Below are 12,420 nucleotides of genomic sequence, written 5' to 3' on the forward strand. Positions count from 1 at the left end.
TTATATTTTATTAGACAGGTGTAGTTTTTACTGCGTCCTGCCTCTTTGTATGCACGACGATTCAAGTCTGAAAATATAAAATCTAAACAAAGCAAATGAAGAGGGGCGACTGGGGGCAGCGCTCTTCAGATTGTAGATTAAATGGATATTTCAGCTGGCAGTTAAACCCTCTGAGGAATATCGAACTCATCAAACTATAAATGGAAACTGTGCTCCTGCGTTCCTGTGTTTGTTTGAGGTGTCAGCTCTGTGAAATCCTGTAGACCTAATAGGCTTATAGGATAATATCACTTTGTTTTTCCTCTCGTCTGTCCTTGCTCAGTGTTTGGTGTTTGAAGACGCTCCCAACGGCGTGAAGGCGGGGCTGGCTGCCGGGATGCAGGTGGTGATGATTCCTGACGACAACATGGACCGGAGCCTGACCCGGGAGGGCACGCTGACGCTGCGGAGCATGGAGGAGTTTCAGCCGCAGCTCTTTGGCCTACCGGAGTTCAACTGAACAGGAAACCAAACCACCAAGAACGAAGTGTCATTAAATTAAAGAGTCAAATTAAGGACCTTGAAATGATCTGTTTTGCTTTAAAAACATTTATTTTAAAACTTAAGTTTCACATATTTTGGGGTCTAAAAGACCAAAAGGTACACAAAGTTTTAGAATGTCTCCAGTAGATGTGTTCATCCTGCAGCAGTGAAACAGGCTGTAATGGCTGCAACATAATCCTTGATGGATCAAAGTGCGTCCACTAAAAGTTCTTGTTGTTTCCACTGACAGGCTCAGATTGTTATTCTTAGTGTCTGACAACCTTTTAAAGCTTAATATGCTATAATTTTTTACCAGAAACAGCAGTTTCATCGCTCTCTTCAAAGCCACCAGACTCCATTGACAAAAACAGTGATTTTACCTTTCAGAACACAGGAGTTGCTACTCTATTGCTGCCTCAATTGGTTAGTTTATTTGAGTTACTGTGTGACATTCGGGCCTTAAATAATTAGTTCAAATCCTACACAATATTTGTGTAACTCCCTGCGATACAAAAAACTACTCGATCAAGGCAGCAGTAGAGCAGCAACTCCAGGGTTCTTCAAGGTAAAATCACTGTTTTTGTGAATGGAGTCTGGTGTGTTTGCAGAGAGTGATGTAACGTCTGTTTGTGGTTAAAAAAATCATCTCTCTCCCTCTGTAACAAAAAGGTCTATCTCTGTAGGGATCGTTTCTGTAATGTTGTCGCACACTTAGAATAACAATCTGAGCCTGTCAGTGGAAACAACAAGAACTTTTAGTGGACGACCTTTGATCCATCAAGGATTATGTTGCAGCCATTACAGCCTGTTTTGGGGGTTAGAAACCGTTTTGTAACTCTTGGTCAGTTACACACCACCACATGTTAAAAAAGGGGGCTGCGTTATCCTTTAATATGCTCATGTTTTTACACTTGTGTTATTAATTTGAGCTTTTAGTCGTTGCAGTCATTACAGCCTGTTTCACTGCCGCAGGCTGAAGAAACCTACTGGAGCAAATCCATTCATCTTTAGACCCAAAAATATCCACTGCATATCTTAAATTTCTTTGGATGGAAATCAAAGAACATTTTCTGGTTACACACACACACACACACACACACACGGTGACTCAGACTGTACCACACTGTCCTTGTCCATACTTTAAGCGGCCTTATTGAAATGCCAAAGACGCTCCTCCTCTCCTCAGTGTAATCCAGTAAGAGGCTGCGAGTCGTCCTCACCCTTTCATCTCTGCTCATGTCTGCCTCTGTGCTCACTGCTGCTCACATGTCCCCCCCCCCCAACCCCCCGCCCTGCAGGCTTTAAGCGGGGGGCCGCTGGAGGAGCCCGGTGCCTCGGCTGAAATAGGATTTAACTGCGCTCACATTCGTGTTTCGCATGTCTCTGCGGCCCTTTATCCTCCAGGAGGTGGTCTCTTACCGTCTTCTACTTTCTTTTCCTCTGCAAACGTGTAAACTCCCAAATCTAATAAAGAAATCCACAAACCCCGAGTGTAATATGATGCCATGCATCTTTAGTTTGTTTAATCTAGACTCTGAGCACATATTAAATCAGCCTCTGAGTTATTTCAGACATGTTGGATTTTATTTCCAGGACCTTCAGATGCTCAGAGAATCATGCATGTACAGAAGGCAGCCAACATGGCCGACGTTGTCCGAGCCGATTCTAATAATCTCTGATTTGAAGTTCAAATGATTTTAGTTTACTCGTCCAAATATGAGGTTAGCTTCAGTTAGCTTAGCTGCTAGAAACGTCCTTCAGAGGGACACGTCTTGCTTTATACTGTGAGGACATTTCACAGCCTGGACGCTGCAGGAAACAGGTCACATCACTTCTACTCGAGTAAATAAAGTACTTTTGGTATCAATTCAAAGCCTCCTGCAGGTCAGAAGCTTCCACAAAAACAGCCAGACTTCCTGCTGAATCCTGGGATGCAAAACAAGCCGAGCTGCAGCTGAAACAACGACATCGCTCTCTTTCTGCTTTACTGAAACGAAGCGGAGTCAAAGTGCTGCTGTGATACTCGATGGGAGCCTCTCAAAGAAAACAAACGCTCCTTTAATGTCGTCCTGCTTCAGCTTAAAGCCGCCTCGGTTGTTGTGCCGTCCACCAGAGCTCACTGACTCTTTCCTGCGTGTTGTTGTCTTTGAAATAGAACTGCAGCTTGTGGAGAGCTGCCATCTTTCCTCTCATTTCTGCATGACCCATTTCGCCGTAATGGCTTCCTGCGGAGGGCTAAAATCATTTTCCAGCATGGCTTTCTGTCATGCTATGATATCGATATATAGAAGGCTATATTTAGGCCTTTTGGCAAGGTGGGCCAGACGCCCTAATGCCCCCCCGACTGTTCTAAAATCCATAAGAGCGCTGGAGGCCGCGGCCTAAAAACCGTCCTCCTCCTGCAAAAATAAATCAGCATCCTGCCCCGTCTCTGTCAATCACCCTCCTCTTTTATCCTCGCCGCAAACCTTCTCAACTTTAATTCTGCCCGCGAGTGCAGAGGGCAGGAGAGAGGAGGAGGGGGGCAGCAGAGATAGCTCCCTGACATGCCGCCTCCCCCCCTCCTCCCCATCCTCCTCCGTGTCCCCGTCTGTGCTGCAGACTGATAGGCGCGAGTGGCTGTGGGACACATTCATCTTCAACGTCAGGGTTTATATCTGGGTTTTATCAGCCGCTCCTCTACGGGCAAAGTCAGAAAACACCGGACGCTGAGGAGAGACGGCTCAGCGTGACCTCATTTTAGACATTAAAGCAGGAGGTTTTTTTTGGGGGTGCCAAACACTGTGACTGAATGCAGAAGGAGCAGCTCATCAGATAATGCCTCTTCTGTACATTTCGTTCGAGTTTGTCTCAGACGTGCCGTATCTGAAGACTGAGGCTGAATTCACAAGAGGGAAACTCTCAAAGAGTGAAATGCCTCCAAACTAGCGTCTGAGCTGCGATGCTGTTTGCACCTTTTTTTAATCAGCTTTATGCAGACGCATTGTGATGCAAAAAACAAATTAAAGGACAGTAACGTGCACGGGCCTGCGCGGTTAGAGGGACGTTTCCAGCGTCTGCAGAGAGTCGGTGCGAGCTGCTGTGCAGGATTTAAAAAGGTTATGACGATTCAACTTGTGTGAGCGCTAAACAAACTAAACCGTCTGTAAATACATTCTCTTAATATTTATTCAACATATTGTTATCGTCTTTCTGCTTCCTGGGGACCACCTCAAGTGGGAGCTGAACATCGGCTCCCTCGTCCAAAAGGGACAGCAGAGGATGGAGTTCCTGCGGCAGCACTTCTACACCGCCATCACTGAGTCCATCCTCACCTGCTGCTGCTGCCACTGCCAGGGACAAGTGTAGCGTATCATCCGCTCTGCAGAGAGGCTGCATCTCTTGAGGACATGTACAGGACCCTGAGGCGCACAGGGAGGATTGTCTTTTTTCCCATTGCCAGTGAAGTATCCTCCTGTCGGTCTCTTTTCTGCTGCGTCACCGCCTGACGTCACAAACGCGGGTGTTAGCGGCTTTTGAGACTCTCCATCAGCATCATCAACGCTGTACAGCTCTTTAAGGAGGCCTTTGGTACATTGTGTATTATATTTCTTTTTTATATCTTCTTCTTATTATCTTTTTTTATCTTAATCTCTTTAAGTCCCCTGTCAGAAGGAGAACTGCTGTTTAATAGCTTCTTACTTATTTTTATTCTGCTTGTGTTAGAACTCTTCTGCTCCTTAACACCGAGTCTAATTCCTTGTAAATCTACTTGGCAATAAAGATGATGCTGATTAGATCGTTCTGAAGCTAGCTAATTTTGTCCAGACGTTTCCAGACGGCGCGGCGCGTCCCGCACACAGAGGCTACATTCTTCGACGCGGCAGCCCCTGGCTCTTTGCTGTGCGTCATCCCCACTCTCTCCTCCTCTGATTCTTCACACTTTACGTCACACTCGACTCGAGGAGGCAGATCATTTTGTTTGTCTTCAGGGGATTTGGCCAAAAAGTCGTCACCTAAAAGAGAAAATGAGGGATTTAAGTGAAGAAGAAGGAGAAATCCAGCGAAGCAGCAGCAGCGAAATGTTTTAATTGATTTGTCGACAGAAACGCTCACAGTTCTTATCTGAACGCTCCTCTGAGCCGGCTCCTTTGTGCTCCTCGTCTTAAGTAAATCCTCCTCCTCCTTTAAACACTCTAACAAATAACCTTCTGTGCGCGAGGTGGCAGAACTTTCAGATAGATTTGTCTGTTCTCGACACCGAGCAGAAGCGTATCTCCGCTCTGCATATCTCCAAAGAACAGGCCGCGGCTGAGTCTCAGGGAGCTGAAGAAGAATGCCAAGATGGGAAGCACTTCTGCTGGAAGCCGCTCCGCTTTCCGCTGCCAGAGTGTGCAACCTCGACTCGAACCGGGAAGGGAGTTTATGGAGATGCAGATACTGAAAGGCTTCTGACCACCGGAAGCGCTTTATCTGACGCTCGATGCGAACATGGCTCATGTTTTATTCAGCGTCAGCGATGAGAGGAGAAGAGATAATATCGCATTAATGCTCCTTTGTTTTCTGGGAGTTTGATATCACGACATAACTTAATTCAGAGTTGATTTTCTAAGATGCTTGAAGCCTCACTGGGATGTTTTATTTGCACATAAATCAACGGGAGTAAAGACACACAAAATAGGAGTTTTTACGATATCCTATCTGCTTGTATTTTCCTCTTCTACGGTGGCCTGCGAGGCGAGAAATGAGCTGCAAATTTAGAATCAATGCCGATTAAAAAACTGGATTTAAACATATTTCTGTACACAGATTTTCCCCCCGAAGATTTCATCTTAATAATAACGCCAGCAGCGTCTCCGGCTCCTTCAGGGGGATCAGAGATACTTTATTTATCCCAGCGGGAATTCAGGCGCTGCAGTTGCTCTCGCACAGACTGGAAGCATGAAGGGATTCTGAGGTTTTCCCAGGATGCATGACATGTTTCACGTCTCCAGCGTCTCCTCGGTGGGCTGGATCTCCAGAGGAAGCTGCTCGGGAGACGTCCCCGATCGTGAGCCGGGACCACCTCAGCCGGCTCCCGTGGACATGAAGGCGCTGCAGCTCCACCCTGAACGCCCTCTGGATGTTGGAGCTCCAGGCTTCCTCCTCCTCTCCTCCTGTATCGCAGCCTGTTGTCGTTCCCATCTTGTAACACAGCAGCTTATTCAGCGACCCAACGCTTCAACATATGACTTCTTCTGCTTTAAGAGGCATGAAGTTGACTTCCCTTTTCGACAGGTCGTGCATGTTTAAGTAAGATTTAAAGGTTATTTTTGTAAAAGTTTGGTATGTTAGTTAATATAATTATAATGGTAATAATAACCTTTATGCAGGACTTACTGAAGTCAGGCAGCAAAATAAAACAGACATGTTTTAAAGGGAATCAAACATCAACACAGGACCAAAAATATCAAATAAGAAAGATTTTAAAATACGTTTAAAAGAATCTTTAAAACTATTTAATCCAGTAAAATCAGGAAGGACAGGAAGGAAGTGTTTTATAAAGTATGATGCTGTATTAGGGCCACTGTAAAAAAACGAAACAAACAAGGAGCCGGTGAGGTAAAAAATACTCCAAGAAAAAACTCGTGAATTTGCCAGAAAAAATGTCACATTTATGAGATTATAAAGTCATACATTTGTGAGAAACAAAAACTAGTAAAATCGTGTTTATTGGAACCTTTTTTCAGCGGCGACCCCCCCAAAACAGTATGTTGTGGTTCACGGCCCCCTTCCTCTGATTCACCTGTGTCTCTTCTCTGCCCTGTTGGCTCTGCTGCTCACACAGGGACTTGGAGCAGATTTAGCCTGAAGCAGATTTCATACACCCCTTCTCCGCCTACACTCAGTGTGTTGACGCAGGTTTTTTCTATACGTGGGAAGACCTGCTTATAGATGCCGATTGTCTCTTTTCCCATTGCCAGTGAAGGTTCCTCCTGTCGGTCTCTTTTCTGCTGTGTCACCGTCTGACGTCACAAACGTGCCAGAGACAGGGTTAGTAACCAGTGAAGATGTTACGGTGGTTAGGTCTTTATTGTATCTGTTACTCATTCAGTCGGTTTATCAAACTCGCTGAACGATGTTCGAGCGCTGCTCGGGCGGAGACGGGCGGAATTTGTAGCTGAGATGACAAGGAGTCGCAGAAGTTACCGACGGAGCATAGCATCGCGCCGGAGAGGGGGCGGAGATTAGCGTGTCGACACGGGTTTTGTGTTCCCAGCAATGCCGATCGGAGCCGAGGCGATAATTACCCAGGTCTACTGCAGAGTCATTTGACTCGGGTCTGAATGCAGATTGTAACCTTTCCCACTGAGCAAAGAAGCCGCTTGTTAGCAGGTTTTCTGACCAGTGGGAAAGTGGCTAGAGAGGAGACAGACTGAGCGACCCTCTGCTGCAGAAACACACATCATATGCTCCCCCAGGGGTTACATCACACATGACAGTTACCCTACGACCTCATGACGGATACTGACTGGAAACAAACATGCATTACAGACAAAAACATACAGAACTGCTTTAAATCAGTGGTTTCAGTCGTGGCTTAGACAACAACCAGGCGGAGGTCGCGGCTGACGGCTGTATGAAGTGTGTTACGCTCTCAGGTGGGCGTCCAGAGCAGATGATCTAAAGCAGGTAGTTTTGGTGCCTAAACTTTGACTGTTTCCAATGCTAGCTAAATGCTAATATCTGTTGCACGTTCAAAACTCACAAAGGTTTTTTCAAAGTGCAACCGGACGTTTCCTGTCTGCACAAATGTTGCACAGCTATCACCGCGTTGCCTGAACGTGCAGCACTGACTCCACAGGAGAACCCTAGTGCTGCACATCCTGAAGCTCCGGGCCTCGCGTTGCACGTCGTCTCGTCCTCTCTTTAATAAATCTGCTTTTAATCTGACGTCTCTGCTGAATCATTTATGCTGAGAACTGATTCATGACTTTACTTCTAATGTATTGATATTAATATTTACAACTCTTTGCTTCCACTTGTCCGACAGAGCGAGTGTTAAACTGGCGAGAGAAAAAGGGTCTGTTAGGTTTGCTTCAGCTGCGATATCACACCTTCACACATCACCGCTGTCCTCTCGCAGAGGCTCCGCTGCGGAGGAGTCGACGCCGAATGCACGGAGGGAAATGTAAGTAAAAGGAGCCTATGAATACTTTACAAAGGCGTTCCTGAGGAGGAGAGCTAACGGAGCATCAGCACAAACAAGGGTTAACTCATATCACACCGTCCTCCTGCGCCGTGCACGTACACCCTCCTGTTGCCGCTGCCATAAAAGCAAATGAAATATAAATGTATGCAGTACGGAGAATCCTGCAGCTTTAAGGGAACAAATGATGCAGTAAAAGGTTGTCGGGGTTCAATAAAACGTGCCTGGGGCCTCGCGGTGAACACATCAGGAGAGCTGCTCGACCTTGATTTCCTGAATTATGGATGTGGGAACAGTTCGAGGCGGTGGGAGCGACATTTCCATCTTACAGCGTCTGCAAGGCAACCAAATACAGAATGTGTTTTGTATCTTTGCTCTGCTCACGAGGTTCCTCTGATCAGGCACCGCGCGGCGGGGCCGGCGCTGCGGGGCCGGCGCTGCGGGGGCCGGCCGGGTCGATGGAAGTGTTTTCCTTCCAGGCCGTCACCTGCAAAGACGTCAATAACGCTGAAACGGGACGACACGCTGCATTAAAGCACTCCCGCTGTCCGTCCTGCTTACTGTATTCATATCTCTGTTAGACTTTGATTGGCAGGAGGAGCGAGGAGGCGAGTAGGAGATGACAACACTGGAATTAAAGATTTGTCTGTTCGGTTTCCAGAGGCCTCCAGCCGTGAGCACGCGGAGCAAATGTGTCCTTCTGGAGGGAAGGACGGAGGAAGAAGAGCTCAGTAACTTTGGTTCTGTGTGATCCAGGCCGTGTTCAGGTCGATATTCTTCCAGACAAGATGGCCGACAAAGCAGGAAGAAGTCCATGGAGACAGCTTGTTGCACCTGCTGCTAATGAACCCGTGTGTGTGTCTCGGGCAGCAGACTGCAGCAGCAGCAGGAGGTTCGGACCTAAAAACTGTTTGTTCAGTTGGAGACGATCTGATGATCCCGGAGGAGGAGGAGGAGGGAGCGCCTTGCACACTTTAAATTATACAAGCTTTGCTTTTCTTTCAGACAAATAAAGCAAAAAGGAAACTCTCCAGAGTCCCCGCCACAATAAAAGCCCCAGCAGTGTTTAAGAGTGTGTGTTGGACGGCCAGACTTTAGTTTTAGTCGTTTCCCAGCTGGACGGAGAGCTGGGTGGCAGAGGAGAATAAAAACCCAGTTTTATTCGGCGCTCTTCTCTTTCAGCTCGACTGCAGTCTGCAGGGAGTTCATCACACGAGGCACTGATCTTTTTATGAACACAATGTTTGATTAAGATACTATGAGGGGGAATTCAGGCTCCTGGCAAGTGCTAGTATACAAATATTGTGGCACTGAAGTATTATTATTGGACTATACATTTTAATAATTAATGTTAGTTTGCCTTTATGTTTGAAACGTTTTTAAACCTTGAAACTGATTATTGTTTTTCCAACAAACACATTGAGCTATGAGTAGATCTGATGATATGTTAGAAAACAGCTCCCGGATGTCCCACGTAGCAGGAAAGTCTGACAGCGTATTCGGGGCCGGAGGAGAAGAGAAATATTCGGAGAAAAAAACAGACAATTCTGTCGTAAATTTGACAGAAAAAAATGGGGTTATAAAGTCAGAAACTTGCGAGGAACAAAAATTCGGGCCAGAATAAATTTCAGAACATTTCTCTTCTCCTCTGGTTCTGTTTAATCAGCATTATCTGTGCAAACAAACTCATACTGAGTCTCCCTTTGAGCTCTGACTTTGGTCTCCTCCAGCTGTCTCTGTAACTGATAATTGCCCCGAGGTTTAGCGGCATGGCGTGTCTTCTGTTTGGTGCTCTAAAGGTGCAACGTCTCAAAATTACCTCCCTGTTGCTGCTGCTGTTTTCAATCTGTGGGCAAAAAGTCGAGTTTGGGTGGAATAAACCTTGAAAACTACAAATCCCAGAAGTCCTTGTAACGAGGGACTTGGGTTCTGTGTTGGCAGAAACAGGAAGTGTTCCTCTCCTGTAATGTGAATTATTATTGTGCTTTGTGAAGTGTTTTTTGACCCTCAGGGCCACCGTAGTTCTGGGCATTAAACACAGAAAGCACATCTTTAAGACGGGCGCTAACACGCTAAAATGCCCCGTCAATGATTGAATATTCTTAATCCCACATGTGCATAACAATGTTACTCTCACAATAAGGTCACATGTTGTTCATTTAAAGTTAAACGCGCTGTGTTTATCCAGCTACAGTGTTACATGTCGGTGAAGAGCATTCTAGCATCTCCTGCTGGTGCGTCAAAGTCTCCTGAATGAGCTTCTTCGCTATTGGTCGCTCGTGATCACATGGGAAAGGTCAAAGGTGAGCCCGGCCATCTTGTTCTGGGGTTTGCTTTGCTCAGGTGCTGCAGAACTTTTCATCCTTTGGACGTGTGTCGAGCTCTGCAGAAGCTTTGTTGGTAAGTTTTTATCACGTTTCATGTTTAAGGTTTGATGCATGTTTGAAATTTATTTTTGTTACATTAAGAACATTTTCTTGTGTACTTACGCGCAGGTGCACAGACAAACATTATAGAAAAGCAAACAGGAAGTCCTGTCTGAGCTTCTTTAGGAGGTAGAGCTTGTCCACTGGTCTGCATGACAAATTGTGTGCTTGTGAATGACAACAAAAGCTCTATATGAGTACTTTACCTGCATGCTCATGCTCGTGCACGTGTGTGCTCATGCATGTACTAAAGTAGGGATATAGATATTAGATTTTTTGCCGATATTTTACAACTCATTTAGCCGATTACCGATACCAATATTTTTTCCCCGCACACCTAATTGCAGAGATCATCAACTCTCTTCTGTATTGGAATTAGCGTACAGTATAATGGTGATACTCTTATCACATTTGTTACAACGGTCGGGGTGACGGGTCTTGAGATGGTTAATCAAGTTTGTAGTGTTGAAAGACTTTGCCTTGGCTCCTCCTCGCATCACCGAAGCTGAGCAGTCATTGCAAATAGCAGTTCTGCTATCTATTTCGGACACTTTGAAAAACGTCCACACCACGGACATTTTGGCTTCTAACTCTCTCACGCTGCAGGTAGACACACGTGACGTCATCACGCTGCGCCGCGCAGGTCTTCTTCGCGCCGGGGACATTGCGCCTCGGTCGGGCATTTAATCAAGTATGCAGCAGCCCATTATTTTATCGGTTAATTATATCGGTGGATACCCTAACCCTAATCCCCACCAAATCTGCGGCTAACCGCTGCGGCTTCTTCTGATTGGCTGCATATTTGAGTGCATGTATCCACGGCTTCATCTGAAAGGTCAAATGTTTAATGCAGAGTTGAAGGCATTGCATGGTATCTTTTGTACTGTGTCCATTATGCATGTTGATGTGGCGATAAGACTTTATTCTGCAGCTGTTATTGTGTTTTCCACCCTTTTGGTTGCAAGGTCTCATGGGTAACTGTAACACTGATGTTCTGCATTATTATTGTTAATGCATGTGCACGTTATAGGGCTGAGAGGGAGGGCTAAGTCGTGCGTGTGCTCTGCAGAGGCACAGGTGATGAGCCGCTCTTTAAATGTAACATTTGACAACATCTGAAAGCTGCCGTCTCTCTGTTGACCCCTGGTGTTTGTAGTTTTTGGAGTACTCACTTATCTGAAGAGGCGTGAGCGGTGTGTGTGTGTGAGCGGTGTGTGTGAGCGGTGTGTGTTTACAAGCGGTCAGAGAAGTCATGACTCAGCACACACACGATAAACTCACTGAATACTGAAGACAGAGACGTGTGTGTGTGTGTGTGTGTGTGTGTAGTGAGGCCTGTGTGTGCATCAGCACCGCAGCACTTGAATTATGAATTACTACAGTGATGAATCCGTCGTGTCTCCTGCGCCGTGCAGCTAATGCATTGATTATAGGTGTGGTAATGGAGGAGGCAGCGGAGACGAGAGATGTCACATTAAAGACACATTTACACGTCTAATGACTTTAACTACGACTAGCTTCAACACCGCACGCTGCTGCAATCAGTCTGCATTAGAGGAAGTAGCTTGTAGGAGTAACTCTAGTTTGTTGCATAGATAAAAGTCATGCACTATTTAAAGCACTTTAATAACTTTGCTGATGGTAAAATCGACTGATATTATTTAGTTGTGACATTTCTTAGATGCTGTAAAAGCTGGTTTAACTATCGCAGCGGTCGGAGTCCATTAACTATATTCATACAGCAGCTGTCTCCTGGTGCATCGGGTCTTAACGTCACTTAAACCTGAAACGCCTCCAAACAAGCGCTGACAGCTCTTCGTCTTCTCTTCCACACATTTGACTTTAGTTTCTACGACTGTCTCTAAACTGCTGCTGCATCACTTGACACGCCAGCTCTCCCAAAAGTGAAGCCCAAACCTCTCCATCGCCCCCTGGACGGAGGGGCTGTTAGTTTAGGGAGCGCTTGATTTGATATGCAGCAGAGTTTTCTACGGGCGGAGCATTTTAAACGTCAGATTTAGGAAGAGTAAATCATGATTGGGATTAATATTTGTATAATTGTGCAGCCCTACGTTTGTCCACAGGAGGCACTATAACACATGTACACAACATGAGAGAGATCGGATGCGTGACCTTAACTCTGCGTTAACCTGCAGCAGAAAGTCGTGAATGTTTTTCAGCAGCTACGCTGAGATTGAAAAGCTGTTCTCGGAGCCAAAATAAGAAGTGTGGTGGAGCGGATGTTGTCTGGCGTAGGAAGGGTTGAATCTGACTTTCTGTTTGATTTTGTATCTTAAAGTGCTA

The 12,420-nt window shown here is 45.9% G+C and overlaps 1 protein-coding gene across 1 annotated transcript in view; it reads left to right on the forward strand.

Annotated features, from left to right (window-relative positions):
* Positions 1–657, forward strand: part of pudp (pseudouridine 5'-phosphatase) — a 35,959-nt gene extending 35,302 nt beyond the window's left edge. Inside the window, exon 4 of the mRNA XM_069675556.1 lies at positions 323–657. Coding sequence (XP_069531657.1) covers positions 323–499 — 177 coding nt within the window. The 3' untranslated portion in view covers positions 500–657. The remainder of the gene's footprint in view (positions 1–322) is intronic.
* The last annotated feature ends 11,763 nt before the right edge of the window (positions 658–12,420 follow it).

The sequence above is a fragment of the Semicossyphus pulcher genome, unplaced genomic scaffold (assembly GCF_022749685.1).
Source record: "Semicossyphus pulcher isolate SPU_LCO1_2020_fin unplaced genomic scaffold, fSemPul1.0.p SCAF_24, whole genome shotgun sequence".
Classification (NCBI taxonomy): Eukaryota; Metazoa; Chordata; class Actinopteri; order Labriformes; family Labridae; genus Semicossyphus; species Semicossyphus pulcher.